The sequence below is a fragment of the Schistocerca piceifrons genome, chromosome 2 (assembly GCF_021461385.2).
Source record: "Schistocerca piceifrons isolate TAMUIC-IGC-003096 chromosome 2, iqSchPice1.1, whole genome shotgun sequence".
Taxonomy (NCBI): Eukaryota; Metazoa; Arthropoda; class Insecta; order Orthoptera; family Acrididae; genus Schistocerca; species Schistocerca piceifrons.
This window is the reverse complement of record NC_060139.1, coordinates 985,983,524-986,002,316: the sequence shown is the minus strand read 5'-3', so window position 1 is coordinate 986,002,316 and position 18,793 is coordinate 985,983,524. Positions and strand designations below refer to the sequence as shown.

The 18,793-nt window shown below is 40.3% G+C and overlaps 1 protein-coding gene across 3 annotated transcripts in view; it reads right to left on the bottom strand.

Annotated features, from left to right (window-relative positions):
* The window catches only part of LOC124776265 (prolyl 4-hydroxylase subunit alpha-2), a 203,586-nt gene that overhangs the window by 15,181 nt on the left and 169,612 nt on the right, over window positions 1–18,793 (bottom strand). For all 3 annotated transcript variants that reach the window (XM_047251160.1, XM_047251162.1, XM_047251161.1), the window contains 4 exons: window positions 15,370–15,562; window positions 11,700–11,851; window positions 11,044–11,214; window positions 9,294–9,458 (listed from right to left, as the gene is read on the bottom strand). In XM_047251160.1, coding sequence (XP_047107116.1) covers window positions 9,294–9,458; window positions 11,044–11,214; window positions 11,700–11,851; window positions 15,370–15,560 — 679 coding nt within the window. In that variant the 5' untranslated portion in view covers window positions 15,561–15,562. The remainder of the gene's footprint in view (window positions 1–9,293; window positions 9,459–11,043; window positions 11,215–11,699; window positions 11,852–15,369; window positions 15,563–18,793) is intronic.

Sequence of the window (18,793 nt, the reverse complement as noted above, 5' to 3'; positions counted from 1 at the left end):
AAACACACATTGATTACTTTTTTCTGCACAGTATACAAACAACTCAATAATTTTGTGGTTCTTAATCACAGTTCGTAGTTTTAAAAAGAACCTTAGTATTTGTTAAAGTAAAAAGAAAGAAATAACAGCTGCTGTCCTACATGAATTTAAATAAAAAAAGGATAGGTGCAAAAAAGGTAAGAGAGCTTTGAAATATAAAAACAGGTCACAGCTAAAGATTAAGACAGAACAGAAGTCATGGCTAAAGACTGAGAAAGGTGAAACAATGACATCATTCTAGCAGCATTTCCTTTTGTTAATTTTAAGTTTCTGATCTGATTTGATTTGTTGTTGTTGTGATCTTCAGTCCTGAGACTGGTTTGATGCAGCTCTCCATGCTACCCTATCCTGTGCAAGTTTCTTCATCTCCCAGTACGTACTGCAACCTACATCCTTCTGAATCTGCTTAGTGTATTCATCTCTTGGTCTCCCTCTACGATTTTTTCCCTCCAGGCTGCCCTCCAATGCTAAATTTGTGATCACTTGATGCCTCAGAACATGTCCTACCAACCGCTCCCTTCATCTCGTCAAGTTGTGCCACAAACTCCTCTTCTCCCCAATTCTATTCAATACCTCATTAATTATGTGATCTACCCATCTAATCTTCAGCATTCTTCTGTAGCATCACATTTTGAAAGCTTCTATTCTCTTCTTGTCCAAACTATTTATCGTCCATGTTTCACTTCCATACATGGCTACACTCCATACAAATACTTTCAGAAACGACTTCCTGACACTTAAATCTATACTCGATGTTAACAAATTTCTCTTCTTCAGAAATGCTTTCCTTGCCATTGCCAGTCTACATTTTATATCTTCTCTACTTCGACCATCATCAGTTATTTTGCTCCCCGAATAGCAAAACTCCTTTACTACTTTAAGTGTCTCATTTCCCAATCTAATCCCCTCAGCATCACCTGACTTAATTCGATTACATTCCATTATCCTCGTTTTGCTTTTGTTGATGTTCATCTTATATCCTCCTTTCAAGACATTGTCCATTCCGTTCAACTGCTCTTCCAAGTCCTTTGCTGTCTCTGACAGACTTACAATGTCATCGGCGAACCTCAAAGTTTTTATTTCTTCTCCATGGATTTTAATACCTACTCCGAATTTTTCTTTTGTTTACCTTACTGTTTGCTCAATATACAGATTGAATAACATCGGGGAAAGGCTGCAATGCTGTCTCACTCCCTTCCCAACCACTGCTTCCCTTTCATGTCCCTTGACTCTTTATAACTGCCATCTGGTTTCTGTACAAATTGTAAATAGCCTTTCGCTCCCTGTATTTTACCCCTGCCACCTTTGGAATTTGGAAGAGAGTATTCCAGTCAACATTGTCAAAAGCTTTCTCGAAGTCTACAAATGCTAGAAACGTAGGTTTGCCTTTCCTTAATCTTTCTTCTAAGATATGTCGTAAGGTCAGTATTGCCTCACGTCTTCCAATATTTCTACGGAATCCAAACTGATCTTCCCCGATGTCGGCTTCTACCAGTTTTTCCATTCGTCCGTAAAGAATTCATGTTAGTATTTTGCAGCTGTGACTTATTAAACTGATAGTTCGGTAATTTTCACATCTGTCAACACCTGCTTTCTTTGGGATTGGAATTACTATATTCTTCTTGAAGTCTGAGGGTACTTCGCCTGTCTCATACATCTTCCTCACCAGATGGTAGAGTTTTGTCAGGACTGGCTCTCCCAAGGCCGTCAGTAGTTCTAATGGAATGTTGTCTACTCCTGGGGCCTTGTTTCGGCTCAGGTCTTTCAGTGCTCTGTCAAACTCTTCACGCAGTATCGTATCTCCCATTTCATCTTCATCTACATTCTCTTCCATTTCTATAATATTGTCCTCAAGTACATCGCCCTTGTATAGACCCTCTATATACTCCTTCCATCTTTCTGCTTTCCTTCTTTGGTTAGAACTGGGTTTCCATCTGAGCTCTTGATGTTCATACAAGTGGTTCTCTTTTCTCCAAAGGTCTCTTTAATTTTCCTGTAGGCAGTATTTGATTATATATAGAAAAGAATTTCAGATTAAAGGATGCATATAACTGTCACAATTATTTCGTTTCTCAATCAATATATAGTTCCCTGTTCTTTGAGAGCCCCAACGTTTCAATCACTCACATCACATAATATTTATTTCTGTCTGGCAACTGCAGCACTATACACTGTGGGAGTAGAGGAAATATAGACCCACAGTTATAAAGTGGTTTCGATGGAAATTAATGACACCTGAGAGACACCTTGCAGCAATGGATTGATTACAGCAGTGACAAAGATGGAAAACTGCTTACACTGAATGTTAGAATACACAGTCTAGAAATTTATTTGCAATTGCAGAATCTTTCTGATATTAGTTGCATTAGGTATGAAGGATGTGCGCTCAGATAGCCAAAGTTGTTAAGGCAAGTGCAAGATCATCATCAGTGTCTGTTTCGTAAGAGAGTCGAGAAAGGCTAGAATTATAACTGCATGCATATTACAATATTTTAATATAGAGCAGGAAGAAAAATAAAATAGAATAATTATGTGGAAAATGCCACAGAGCCATTACCTTATTGCATTAGATCTTTGAAGTAAAATAACAGAGTGAGGACAGTGAACAGAGATTCATGCCAACCACAGTTCAGAGGACTACAAATGCTACCACAACCTTCCCTCTATATTAATGCCTGTCTCCTCTCAATGAAAAAGTAGCCGAAGATTAGCTTTCAGAAGTGCTATCCACGATTATGAAACAAAGACCAGAAATAATACAGATTTAGAATATCTTAGTTTAAGGAGGTGCTGAAATAGTTTGAAATGTACCAGCATAAAGCTGTATAATAAACTATCCTTGACTTACTATACCAACTGCTTTGAGCAGCATTTTAACAACGTATAAATCAAGAGACGTGTTTCAGATAGAAGAACTCTATAATAGGAAGGTATCCTAAATGTGATATGTAACTTTTAGTGTAAAATCTCGTTACTGTGCACCAGCAACAGTGCAGTTATCAAAATGCTTATCCTGTACATGAAGAATGGTTGATGAATAAATGATGGCAAACTAAACAAAAAAAAATACTGCAGTCATAATGGTAGTGGTATGTGGGTTGGGACAGGGTGGCAATGGATGGGGCTTGTGGAGATTTATGTCAGAGGAACTGTAGGAAAGGAAGATACACTGCAGGAACTTTTAGTCTTGCCTTTGAGTCCAAGTTCAAAACATGTCCGAGTGTCAAAAACTAATTGGAAGGGAGTGATTGCATGTAACACATAGATCCAATTCTTTCTGTAACACAGTAAATTCAAAATCACATTATTCATGCATAGCACAGATTTCAGATCCGAAAACTGATTTCATTATTGCCTGGAATATGAAATATATTTCTCAAAAGTATGAACCTCCCTTTGTCACTGTCTGAGTGTAGTGACAAAAACTCAGGCATACGTGGCGGGACAGGAGAAATCAAATTTCTTAGTGTAATGACTGCGTGAGGATCTTAGCTTATTTTAGTGAGATTCTTGTGTATGTCATTTTCATCACCAGTTCCATATGACACAAAGGAACCTTCTCCCTCTACTGCATAACTGATGCCCATAAGTTGTTCACAAGTTGACTTGCTGACAACAATGGCACTTTGTGCAATCTGATTCAGCAATACAGCAAATCAGTTTTAGAACAGGTTCAGTTAAAGGTCACTGTAAAAAAAATCCCATGAATAATAAACTACTGCATAAAATATGATGGTCCAGGGAGAGCACAGAGATGTAACTAGGCTGGGGCAAATGGGACAATGCCCCGAGGCCCCCAGTAGCTATGCCCTGGGGCCCGCAATGACAAGGATCTTCCTGACGCCTACAAAATGAAAGAAAAGTAAAACGAAAATTAATATGGAACAAAATGAAAAACAGGAAACAAGGCAGCTATGAGCATATGTTCATGTGATAATCAACAGAGCAACCATCTCCACTTCAGTGGGCATCGGACAGCATCGATCCCACTGCCACCGGCTACTCACAATTATGACTTGTCTCTTTTTCCACTTCTACTATCATGGGGCACAGCCACAAGAGAGAGGCATTGCTGCAATCTCTGCCATGCAGGGTGCTCACGCAAGTGCCTCCCTAGCACCAGCCTTCACCATGGCCATCTATTTATGCGGCTGCAGCAAGCTGTTTGGTCTTTTTTGTCTTCGCTTGCAGTACTGTGCAGGGACTGTTCTCTATGTATTTATTGTGATACTGGATTTATTGTTGTGGCTTGTTCTTTTGGGTTGTGTGCTATGTTTGTGATGCTTGTGCCAAACTTGGACTGTAAAATATATCAGTAAGCAGATTTGCCACACTATTATTTATGTTGTGAGTCCCAACATAAGTGGCGACAACACTGGTCAAACATAGTGGATCGAGCACAGCTCATCATCTGCCGTCCAGCTTGTGTACTGAGGTCATTCTTCAATAATTCTTGCAATAGCAGTTGGAAGGACAAAGTTGCTGGGAGGCCCCCATGACCAAATTGCTTTCAAATCAGACAGCTGCACTCCACTACCATTTCTGCCATACAGTGAAATCCTGCTATATGATAAAACGGCCAAAAAGGGATGCATATGAGAAGTCGCTCCAGCAGCACTTAAGGTTACAGACCCCGCAACTGTTGAATTGCTCATTTTGTCTTGGATTTCGCCCAAACCTTTCAGCTGCTTTGCAGGCTTGCCCCCATCACTGATCTGGCTCGTCTTGATTTTTATGAACATTGTGCTCTCTGAAATGACCATTTTCACCAGCACTCTCTTAAATGCCCATTTTCACCAGCACTGTCATGTTATATCATCAAGAGTGGAATTCCATCAGTGTCAAAAACAGCCCAACCAGTAATACCAAGCATGGGCAGCTGAAATACTTGGGCTCAGTAGAAAGTGCTGTTTCATTACACCCAACCCTGAAGGAATGATATGTAGAAGTTATGATATGGGATGCCATTATTCACACATCCCCACATAGGAACTACATCAAAAACAAAAATGTGCAATTTGATGACCCCACATTGGAAGAGGTACTAAAATTGGCTCAATTGTTTGAAGTTTCCCAGGCAGCTGGCCACTGTTTAGAATCTTGGGTAGTCACTTCCAACCCAGGTTATGCGTACAGCTTAGCCAAAAATTAGGGAGTAGCTGTCATAAAACATACACACTGCCACGCTCTAGGTGCAACTTGCAAACAAGTGCCGAAGTCTCGTCCCAACTGGCACACACATCCATCATGGCCGGACTGTTTTTGCAAGCATTGCTACGATAACTGTCCCAAAAGGTGGTCACAATGTGTCACTTGCAATAAAAGATGCCCATCACCTGTCGAGCCTCCTCCCTGTCGGCAGGAATACATGCGTATTAATTTAATCACTTCGGACTGTCAAAATGCAACGGTGGCATCTAAGAAATGGTTCATTATGTTGCAATGTGCAACAGACACATGCGACTACAGGTAGGCTCTGAAGTATCAACATCCTTGTTGAACTTTCCTATGGACCTCCAGCTTAGTGCACTATCATTAGAACGAACTTCTCTCCACCTAGTAATATATAACAAGCAACAGATTCTGGTCGAAGGCCAATTTACCAGTGAGGTAGTTCACAATAATGTCATTACACACCTCACCTTCCTTGTAGTATACAGCGCAAGCATTTTCGGATTAGATGCCTTTTCTGCTCTTGGGTTTGCCATCAACAATTCAGTGAACCTTGTCTCCCACCAAATACCCTTTAAGGAGCTAAAAGAAATTTGTAATGCATGCCCAAACATTTTTTCCAGAGCCCTCAGAAAAGGAAAGAACTTCGCAACGCATATCATATTAAAGAAATCGGCACATCCTCGTTTCTTTCATACTTGGGCTGTAAGCAGTAGAAGATGAGCTGGACAGAATGACAGACATTGATGTAATTGAACCCATTTCTGTCAGTGACTGAGCAATGCCTTTGAAAACTTTGGTTATGTATTGATTTTAAGGTCACAGCCAACTCAGATTGAAATTGACACTTATCCTATTCTAAAGCCAGAAGAACTCTTTGGCACATCCTTGGATGGGCAGTATTTTTCAATAACTGATCTAACCGAATGTTATTTGCTGCTGCCTCTTGATGAAGAATCACAAAAGTTACTGGTTGTCAACATGCCGCACAGAGTTTTATAATTTAAAGTACTTGGATGTTTGAACAGCTAGTGTCCCAGCACTTTTTCAACCATTCCTTGAACGCCTGTGTACAAATGCATTAATTAGTCAGATAATATAGTCATGGGAATCACAATGGAAGAATGTTTACAGAACCTTTGGAAATAATTCTACACTCTACACCAGCCTGAAATATAATCTGAAAACTTCCACGTCCTTTCTAGTCAGTGGAATATCTTTGTTACATCATCTCTCAAGACGGACTTCAGCCCACAAAAAAGCATGTGGAAGTGGTGCAGCACATGCCCACCCCTTCAACTTGAAGGAACTACAGTCTTTCCTCAGAAAAACCTCTTATTATTGTAAATTCATTCTCAATGAATGAAGATAGATTACCTGAACAATCTTAGAAAGAAAGGCGTCTCATTTTCCTGTTTGGCAAACTGCAAATGGGCATTTAAGACCCTCAGAGAGGTGCCTTGCCTCGCCACTTTCCAGCCATGGAAGCAACTGATGGTGGCTGCCAAAGTGTATGAAAGGGGCCTGGGCACTGTATTACCACGTAGTAATGTCAAAACCTCTGAACAGACGGTAACACATGCATCTGAAACTAACGTATGCATCCAAAATTCCCAACACTGCACAGAAGAAGTAATCCCAGACTGAAATGGAAGCACTCATGATCATATTTGCATTAAAAAAGTTCAACATTTTCTCTGTGGTGCCAAGTTCCACTTAATCACTAATCATAAGCCCTTGATATTGCTGTTCAGCCCAGCTGCTAAGCTGCCTGATTGAACAGTCCACCAGCTCCAGTAATGGCCTCTTTTTCACAGCAAACATAATTGTGAGATACATTTCCGAAACACTTCTCAGCAGACAAATTCAGATGCCCTGTCTCACCTCCCGATGGGCCCTGATCCAGAGTTCAATCAAGATGATGTACTTGATTTCCTATTAGATGATGAGGCCCAGCAAGCTGTGGATGCTTTCCGATCACCAGATCCCAAATCGCAGGAACCATGGGCAAGGATACCATATTACAGCAAGTGCATTGCACCACCTTACAGGGATGGCCAGACCTGATCTCCTGTCAAAACTGTAACCGCCTACATCACTGTTTTCACCTCCATCATAGGCTCATTCTTGAGGAAGGTGTCATTTTGTTAACACCAGACCAAAACTCTCCATGGGTGATGCTTCCAGAACCCCTTTGGCAGGCAGATCGAGTGCCTCATCTACAGTTGTCCTAAATGCAAAGCATAGCAGGCAGCACCTCATGCATCATTCTCACTCTGACCAGCTCCCTTAGAAAAGGCACTCACTAGAATTTTTGTCATATGAGATCTTACCCACATGACTGTGTCAGATAACAGGCTGCCAGCATGCAGCTTTTTGACACTTTTCTCTGGCATGGCATTCAGTACATCACGTCACCACATTTCCACCCCACTCCAGTGGGGAAACTGAGAGACTTGTCCGCACTTTCAAAACAAATCACCTGTGGATTGACACTTTAATCTTTTTCTGAGTTCTTACAGGGCTACACCCATTGGAAAGAAGAGTCTAGTGGAGCTTATCCATGGCCACCTGCCTCATATGCTCCTGCACCTCTTGCTGTTGACACCAGTTGTGCTACACACTCCACCATGTCAACACTGCATGCTGGGCACCTGCGTGTGAGTGTGGGATTTTGAGAATCAGGACAAATGGATCCTGGTGGTCATCCAGCAGCCTGTTCACCTAGGGTGTGGGTGACAGAACAGTGACCCACCATCAAAACCCCTTCTGCCTTTGGTGGGGTCACCTTCCCTCATCACACTTGGGTGCTGCTCACAGTGATACCACGCAACGTTCCTCTACTTCCTTGTCTCTTTTCTTCCTCACTTCAGCTTGATAGCGTTTTCTTCTTCCTTCTCCTCTGCAACCCAGCATGCCACCCCCAGTTATACACTCATCGCTCTCTCTTTCTAAACCACCCCTTGAGACCAGACATTGGCAGAGCCACAGCACAAAACATCACCAGACTTCCTGAGCAGCATATCCAGTTGGGGCACCCTCACAGTTTTGAGCCAGAAGTGGAAATGGAGTGCACTCCAGGGACCGGCTTCCTCTGTGTGGGATGACTGGGAGGCAGTTGATGGGCACTGGACACCATCGATACCACCACCACCAGCTGTTCACAGTAACAACTCATCTTCTTTTCCGCCTCTGATTCTGTACGGCTCAACCACTAGAAAAATTCACCCTGAGTGTTTCAGGATCTCAGACTGTATTTAGCAAAGAGGCAGTAAGAGACTGGAAACTTTTATTCTAAGTGATTTGAAACCATGAACATCAGTTGCAGGAAAAGACAGATTGCTGCTTACCATAAAGAAGACACGTCAAGTTGCAGACATGCACAATTAAAAGACACTTAACTGAAGCTTTTGGATAGCCTTCATCAGAAGCACATGCAAGCACACACGACCACCAATGCCAGCATCTCAGGGGGTGTGTGTGTGTGTGTGTGTGTGTGTGTGTGTGTGTGTGTGTTAGAGAGAGAGAGAGAGAGAGAGAGATTCCCACTTTTGTGCAAGGGGACTCATCTGGGCATCCAAACAAAAGATGGTCTTTGTACCCTGTTCCACCCCAAGAGCAGAAGTGTGCTTTCATTATGTATAACTCATGCAATTGTTTGTAAAACCACACCTTAAAGAAGCAAGGCATCGAAAAACTTCCATGGAAGTTCATCCAGACTTGGATCTCTGTCCAAATTATAATTCCTAACATGGCAGTTTGTCTGCATAGTAAACAACTACATTACCAATAAGCCCAGAACATACTTAGTACAAGTATGAAGTTGCAGAAATAGAGCTCTTAGTATCACCATGAGTTCTGCCATCATGCTGTCAAATTTAATGCCAAAATTGCACTGGAAAAGTTTGCAGGTTTGGTATACACAAAATGTTTCAATAAAATGTATAGTCCCCAAATAATTAAGGTGGATTAATCTTACACTTTTTTTGACTTTATAGACAACAAACAAATGTTTTAATGAAATTATGCTACTTGTAATTTCCTTGTAAACTTTGTGAACATAATCAAAAATTTAAGCTTACCTTGCATATATGTGGAGAATGCCAGATACTCAAGAATATCGGATCTCACAGCTGTTTTGTTGTATTCTTCTTCAAGCCTCTCAAGAGCTTCTTGCATCCAAAGTACGGTATGATAAAAGTCACCATTATTGTACGACTGTCGACCCAGTTCAAAGCAGTCACCAGCTGCAAAACATAATGCTGGTATGAGCTTACACACACTTTCTTCCCACATTCGTCACAATGATGTCATTAATCCATTTCTGAAAATTCACTAATATCCAAAGAAAATGTACTGCTGTATGAACTGTACAAATGTTACAACAAATGATGATTGTTTGTCTATATGAACTGTCTCAGAACACATACTGTAAATGTCCCCCAGAACCCATACTGTAAATGTCCCCCAGACTTCTTACTGAATTTCATATGCAAATTTCCTGCCTTACCAGCACATTTTCTAGGCCTTTTTAAAATACATATTGTACTTGTCACAGAGCTAACTTTGAATCTAGATACAGTAATCAGGAAATTTGTAGAAACAGTGGTTGATAAGGTACATTTCTAATTGTCTGTTGATTTTTGAGGAATTGCTAATTCTTGGCTTGTTGTGTGATAGCCTATTCAAGAATTTTATTCCACTATACAAAACACCACACTAGAAAGGAATGGTAATATGAAAATTATTTTCATGATTTTTATTGTTCAGTTGAAACAGATTATCATGATCATCATCATCAATAAATGCCATGTAGCAATAAATGTGCTGGAAAGTGAATATAACAATTCTTAGATCTTTGAATATGTGCAGTTATCTTCACAATATCCTTATTGCTTTTTATGCTGAATAAATATGTTATTTGCTTTAGCTGTACAAAGTAAGAACAAAAGTACAACAATGCAAAATTAGGTCATCTCTGTGTCTTCATGTAGCATAATAAGAGACAGTTCTAAGAGTGAAATACATTGAACTGAGCTTCTTGATTGAATTACCTGTGTGTTCACCTAATGTTAACTCAATATCAAGCTGGATGCCAAAGCTTGCATACTGCAATTTAGTATATGACAATGAAAATCTGTTACGGTTCCAGCTGTTTAGTTCTGTATCCCTCTGTTTCCTGTGATTAGGGGAGGTTATACACCATTCATGCAAGACATATGTCAACAATACCCTTAAACTTTTTGTTTACTAAGCAGATTTTTCTGATTCACTCAAAGATCTTGGCAATATTTCTGAATACACCAATAGGATAATTTTTCTTGTTTAGATTTTCATTCATTTGGAAGTTACAAAGCATTTGAGATATACCTATGTAATTCAATGCTTTTGTGAAGGGCAACCATCACATGTGAGCTTCTCATACTGTATCAGGTGGTCAGTTACCTCTCAGAAAACTGGATCATGTGACGAACACTAGCACTGAGAATGGCCACATTTGCAAATGGACATTAAGTAGCTTAACAAAATGTAAATAATAACTGTATCTTTCAGGAGTACTAAGGGCAGTCAGGCCATATTTAATATTACAATTATGAATGGAAATTGCAATAGAAGGCAAGAAATGATATCAAGATTCCTTTTACTATTTCTGAAGTCTTGAATATTTACTCTCGTGTTTCACTAGTATGGTTGTAAGGAAACTTTTTCTATCTTTTATTAAAAATGTAAGAAAATTAATTCTGCAGCACATTTTCCTTAAAAGTACAGAGTGTTCAAGATTTACTTCAGTTCAAATGTTGCTAATTGATCAATTAGCAAGTTTGGACTTACCAGACATTTCTGTACTGTACTGCACACCATTCAGTTCTCCACGAGCCACAGATGATGTGTCTAATTTATATGTATCTTGCAGTCTCATTAATGCCACAGCAGCTCCATTTAGATCCTCATCAGATGGGAACTTTAACACGTTCCTGTATTGTGTAATATTTTCAACAAATCCTGAAAGTTGAACCTTGCATTTAGAAAAACATGTAATGCTTTGAATAGTTCATATATCACATTGTGCTCATTTAATTTATAAAAATATAGTTTTAATAGGGAAACACTTCGTTCACATAGAACATATGAAGGTATTTTTGTTTTCATTACATACAGTGTTCTTCAAGTTATAATTTCTTAAACTTCCTGTGCACAATAAGGTATGGTAAGTGGCATAAAAAATAACTGCAGTCAGGACATACATGCTAGAAAACAGGAGATACTAGTTTCAACAATAAAGACAACATGATGTGTTCAAAGTGAAACACTGAAAAATAATGAAGAGTTAATCAAACTTGAAGTCTCAGATGATACCTTTTATTTCATTTGTCTAGTAAGGATTGATGCATACTACACTTGATTTTCTCCCATACCCATTATCACATGTGTATTGATAAACCTACAGTTCACTACACCAAACTATTAACAATGACGAGTGAACATACCTGAGCCAACATCGTCAACCATTTGTGCTTCCACAGCTTTCCAGTCAGTAGTCAGTCGCTTAACAAGAAGATAAGCATTGATAGGGTTTGATAAATAACCTTGAATATCACGACTTGCATCTTCATGCTCCTTTGCATATTCAGCATAATGCCTGTAAAATATTAGAAATGGATTGAATTAAATGTACCAAATAGATATATGCAGATGAAAGCAACGAAAATGAGATGACATGAAATGATATCAATACAAAAAGTTTAGAAATGCAGAAATGTACCGAGTATGTTGTGCTAACTGAAAATTTGTGCCAGACTGGAACTCAAAGAGAAAGAAAGAAGGAAGACTGGAGCTCAGCATCCCATCAACAATGAGGTCATTGGAGACTGAGAAAAACTCAAGATTGGGGAAAGGAACAGAACATTTCCAGCATTTTCCTTAAGGAAGTTAGGAAAACCATGGTAAACCAAAACCTAAATGGTTGATAGGGATTTGAATCACTATCTTTTCAAGTGCAAATCTAGCCTGCTAATAGCCTGCCTCCTTGGTCAGTTGGGCATCAAACAGGAGGAAACATCAGTGACAATGAAAGTTTGTATATATGAAGATGGTATCTGTTCTTTCGTAGTTCAGGCTAACCGGCCATTGACCTCCTCCTTTTGTGCTGGATGCAAAACGCATTGCCCAAACTCTTACGGGACTGGGTAAGATTGTCTGCTGTGAGTAATGAATGTAATGGGTGGGGGCACTACAAATGTAGTGAGTGGACAATAAGTTGGGAATGTGGGTCTCACGGGGGGGTGGGGGTGGAGGGGTGCAAGGCATAAATCCCTGCAGTTGCACTATGCTTTGTGCCCTCGGTGGCTCAGATGGATAGAGCATCTGCCATGTAAGCAGGAGATCCTTGGTTTGAGTTCCGGTCGGGGCACACATTTTCAACTGTCCCCGTTGATGTACATCAACACCTGCTGACAGCTTAGGGTCTTGAGTTAATTAATATTACAATGAAAGTTTGAGTCCGCCCCAGAGGTGGCTTCATATAGTGTGTCAAGGACAGAACTTGCACTTAGCCACAACTTTTGCACAGACATTTTCTTTGGGAAGAATTAGAATAAGCAATTTTCAGTGGCAGGACATGATTGTAATGTGTCTGAAAAATTGATGGTATTATTTTGCAGATCTAAGAAAGCGCAGGCAGCTTGGATGGGAAGTAGGGAACTCTTCAGTTGTTATTATGGTGGTTCTCGGAAAGTAGTGGGGACTTGTAGAAAAAAGTGTTTATGGTGATGTTCTATATTGGGCCTGGATTTATGTTGTGAATGGGGGAAAAATTATATTTCCATGTGTGAGTCTGTAAAAAAGTCAAGAAATCTTAGATAAAAGCATCTCACATGATGTTAGTGTTGAGATCAAATCCTCTGCAGAATACTAAGACCAGACAAACAGACAGAATCTTAGGAGATTTCTTTGGAACTTTTATTGAAAGGCTGCTAAGGTTGATTAGACTGCAAATAAAAATTATAGCTTAGAGAGGGCAGAGCATTGAAGAATGTTATGAAAATCACATATTAGCCACACAGTATTGAATACATAGTTATCAGTGCAAGCTGGACTGAAGAGTGTTTGAGGATCAACTCTCTTACACTCATTTTGGAACACAGCCAAGCAGGGGAGGGGTGGAAGTAAATATGAGAAACATGCTATCTAGAGTTACATTGTGAAACCTATGCTTTGATTTCTCCCCTAATACCTTAACTAGCATCTTGACAGCAGGAATATGGCCTGAGAACCATCCCTTGAAGATTCTAGGTTACGATTCATGGCGTAAGACCCAGAAAACCCCATGAAACTCTAATGGCATTACCACAATATGTCTGCCACTATTCACATTTATGAAGAGGATGGACCCCCCCCCCCCGCCCCCCCCCCCCACACACACACACACTACTCATATTGACAAAGTTCCTCTGACCTCACATGCTCACATGAAGAGAGATCTGCTGAGGGTACTCACATGAACCTCTGCTTCTTTTCAGTTGATGACACAGATGTTGGCCTTGGGCTCTTAAGTCTACTTCAAGGGGTGCTTCACAGACACATTTAGATGGGTATGAATTTAACAAATATATGCACAATTAATGTGTGTTATTACAGTATCATGTGATGTTCACCCAAGAATACTAAATGTGGCACTACATTGTATGTCATAAATGTGCAAATCCTTCTGGAATGAATTTGATTTGGCCCACGTCACTATAGTAAATGTCTGCCCCCGGTAGCTGCGTGGTCAGCGCGACAAAATGTCAATCCTAAGGGCCCGGGTTCGATTCTCGGCTGAGTCGGAGATTTTCTCCGCTCAGAGACAGGGTGTTGTGTTGTCCTAATCATCATCATTTCATCCCCATCGATGCGCAAGTTGCCGAAGTGGTGTCAAATCGAAAGACTTGCACCTGGCAAACGGTCTACCCGACGGGAGGCCCTAGTCACACGACATTTTATTATTTACCATAGTAAATGGTCAGCTATACAAATAAATAAATTTATTTTTCAAATTGTTTTGTGGAATTTCCTAATGAACAGTTTGCCAGGAAACATAACTCTATAGTGCAGACATTTCACCACAAAACTTCCACATCTTCTACGACCTTAATATCCACGTGCATCATTTCATGGCTTAAATATTTTCACAATAGACCCTCTAGCCTCTCAACGAGAGAAATAGCTTAACAGTTATGTGCATTTTTTCTCCCTGTAAACAACATTTAAGAGGACTGTGACTGTACGAGCTACATTTATTGATGACAACGAAGATGATGATGATAATAATGATGATTCCTGTTTTACAGGATAAAACTATCAGGTTATTGGTCCCTTCAATGAGAAAAATTGGCAATAAATACATGCATTGAGTCACACAGTTAAAAAAAAAAGTTTTATGTAGAATACATTTTTAGATAAATGGTCCCACTATCAGTAATATGTATACATAAAGAGAACATACAATATCACTCCAAGTTTTTCATGTAAGCAACACGAAACGTTGAAATATTAATCATGGGCAAGTTATATTAAGCAATTATTCAAACACCTGCAGCAAAAGTAGTCCAACTGGACTTGAACAGCATAATGTGAACATATTTGTTAGATACATGATTCTGAGAAAATGTATTATAACCATCAGCTGTTCACTATAAACCTATATGTCTACCAGTTTCGGACCATCATCACCGGAGGCAAGGCGAAAACAGATCACATGAAATCAATTTCATGTTTCTTATGGACTCATATAACAACAAAGTTATTGTGAAAGTTCACAAACAATAGTAAAGATCAGCATTTACAGTATTAACACAGTTTCACAGTGATTGTACTGTCACTATCATAATTTTGATGTTGTATGAGCCCATAAGGAACATGAAGTATGATGATCTATTTTCACCTTACCTCTTGTGATGATGGCCTGTGACCAAAACCAGTAGATACAAGTTTATAATGAACAGCATAATGCATTTTCTCAAGTACTTAATGGCTGTTGGGTGTCAGTTAATCTAACTACCTAATTGTGTGCTGATACTTAGTGACATATAGAAGTAGTAGTGCAATTATGCTGCTGGCATTTTACTATTCTAACAGTTTTTAGGCTGTGTAACTTTCACAAACAATAGTTGTTGGTACCTCCTGAGGCGCTGCATCTTCTCCTCCTGTGCCTCAATGTAGCCCTCGAGGGTGCGCATCAGCACGGCCTCTGTCTCCAACAGCTCCTCCATGTCAGCAAGCGCTGTGAACAGCTCTGCCTTCACCCCCCAGTTGCTGGCCAGCAGCACCACGAGCAGTACCGACACAGAGGCTCGCATGGTTGCAGCCATGCCTGGAACAAGAAGGACATCACTGACTAAACTGTCTGTCACCCATGGTGAGCAATGTTGCACATAGCAACCTGCAAGTTATGAGATTTAGAATCAGCTGCATAAATGAACAAAAGTTAACATTACTAAATAAAATGTGGACCTGTTTTTGCTGCTTAGCTGTTCCGAAAAAAATGGAAGTAAATGTGTGTTGCTTCCTTCTGTGAATCTATAACTGCATGACGTATTTTGAAGTTTACAGCAATTTGTGTGTCACAGTGTGATCAATTCAGACATCTTTTACGACAACATCAAAGTCACTTGGTTCAAGCTGCACCGGAGTCATATTGATGCGGTGGTGAGACAGGCCCCCTGTGAGGGAGCAGGTACAGAAGGGGTACAGTAAATGACTGAAAAGAAAAGCAAGAAAGAAAGACAGTTTAAGAATTAACCGGGAGATGTATCTGCGTTCTCGAAACCCTCCTGTTCATATCTTCTGCCAAGAACAAGGAGCTGTTCCCCAGGACCACAAAGTAAATGCACACTGTTGTCGCACAGTAATTTCTACACTGTTATCTTGTCCCAGCACCCTAATACACAAATTACTACCACCAAGCAGACATCTACTGCTAGCACAGTAAGTGGCAAACAATGTGTTTGGTTCACATTGCTGTTGTCTACACACCTCAGTTAAATTCCACAATGTGTTCGATTCACCTTTCTGTTGTCTACACAGCTCACTTAAATTCAACAGTGGAGTTTCCGGTGCAACTTGACTATCGAAACTTGGTGAGGTGGAGCTGAAGCCAATATGCTATTTGAATGAAGCTGTTCAACTTCTGCCTACTGAGGAGAAAAGTTGGAGGGGTTCGAGGGGTTTTGTAGTTGCTCTTCCAGCCAGTATTTTTGCCGCTCCACATTTTGGTTGGTAGGATCTACTGTGTAAATAAAAAAACTAGGTCACAAATAAGCTTTCTTGGTTGATCAGTAATACACTGCTGGAAAAAAATCAGTGTGCCATTTTAAACATTTCCAGTTCACTCAAGATTTATTGTTGCAACAGTGCATATATGGAGTACATGAAATGACTACATCTACAGATCAGTAGCTCAATTGGTTCTGAGGTACCAGTTATTAACCCATGCTGAAAATACCATATTAGTACATGCTGAAACCTCCACAGGTGACAATGCAGGCACTGACTCTGGTATCTAGTCAGTCGTACAGATGGAGAATACTGTTCTCTGATACATTACGTCACACCTGCTCAACTTGTTCACATAGTACTGTAAGAGTTGTTAGTTGATGAGTCGCACAAGTCACTTCTCTTCCCATCATATATTACACGTGACCGAGTGGAGACAAGTCCAGAGATTGACCAAATGGGGACAAGTCCGGAGATTGTAATGGCCAGGGTAGTTGTTGCACATCTTGCAGAGTACACTGAGTTTCAGTATGTGGGCGAGCATTATCCTGTTGGAAGAACACATCATCTTCCTGTTGCAAGAACAGCAAAAGGACGGGTTTAATTACATACTGCGCATACCGAGTGCTTGTTACTGTCCCTTCCAGAAATGCCAAAGGTGAATCAGAGTCGTAGCTTATCAGTCCCAGACTATAAGACCTGGGACAGGGCCAGTGTGTCTTGAGACAAATGAACTCTATGAGGCAGCGCTCACCAGGCCACATTGTAGCTGGAAACAAGCATAATTTGCATGCAGGCAGAATTTGCTTTCATCACTGAAGGTCATAGTGTGCCATTCCATTTTCCAACTGATTCTTTAATGGCACCTGTCTAGTTGTGCACAACAATGCTATGGCATGAGTCAATGCTGTAGAAGATATGTGTGTCCACAACCTCGTCTATGGGTGTGAGGATGTTCATGTGACCACAGATACCAGTATCATTGCATAACTGAAATACCATGTCCAACTTCTGTGGTAATTCTCCAAAAGGACCATCCCACCATTCGGAAGGCTTCAATTTGATCCCTTTCAAACTCATTCAGTTGGCTATAGGAAGCACAAGTGTGCCTCCATGTTGTGGTTGCCTGTTTGCTTCGCACATTTGCATCACACTGAGCCTTCTGGCTGTGAGCATTGCCTATTAAAGGGTACACACAGATAGTGCTCTGTAGCTATGCCACTACACTATCTGTTAGTGGATGATACTGAAACCATTATCAGTACATGTACAGTGCCCCAGGTGGCATATGCTGTCATTGGATCAAAATTGATGTGGTCTTTCCAAGTGTACTATTTTTCCAGTAGTGTATTACTTTCTCATTGTGTCTACAGACAGCTACATAAACTCCAAGTTAAGTCATAGACAGTGATTGTACTCTGTTCAACTACATTGAACCATCATGTAGTTGTAAACTAATGTATACTTTCACATTGGTCATCAGTTTCAATGCTCAAGTGTCTGGTGTCCTAAGACGAATGGAGCAAGACCTTACTTACGTATGAGGCACTTTTTTGTTATTCCAGTGTGGAATAATCTCTGATACATGCTACAATAGACAGACTTGCGTTGCTTTCCTAATCACTGTGCTAAATATTTAACCCAAGTAGTTCTGTTATCAGATCTTACTTGAGAGTATGTTTTGCTGTGCTTCACTTATATGAAACCAACCTACAGAATTAAAAAATTTGCTAAATCTGTGTAGAAAAAAATCGCAGGATGGCCATTTCACTGATGGGGCAGAGGAGGTTTCACCGATGGGGCGGGGGAGGACAGGTTTGGCAATTCTGCCATAGGTACAGTATCACCTGCGATAAACACAAATGATTTTTACTTGTAACAGTTATTCAACACACAAAGTATTTAATTAATGAGCAGTACATTTAATTTAAATGAAGTTGATTATTTTGAAGAATGTTATTTCTTATAGAGTGTGTGTGTGTGTGTGTGTGTGTGTGTGTGTGTGTGCGTGTGTGTGCGTGCGCGCACCTCAGTGGTCAGTGCAAGACTACCAACAGGGTTCAATTCTCAGACAGTTCAATGACTTTTTCTGACACTTATTACCTCTTTCACTATGGCAAGGACATTTAAATGTGAAAGATGTCAAGTTGCACCATGGTTCAGAATCCATGTTAAACTTTTGTCCCCAACAACTGGAACAACACAGAACCCATTCTCGTTCTGAGTCCTGGGAGATTCCACCTCTTTGTTTTGAAGGGAGTGGCCACCTCAGTTGAATTACTGGCTGTACTGACATAACCTGTTGAGATGACTTCCGGCTCATTAGGCT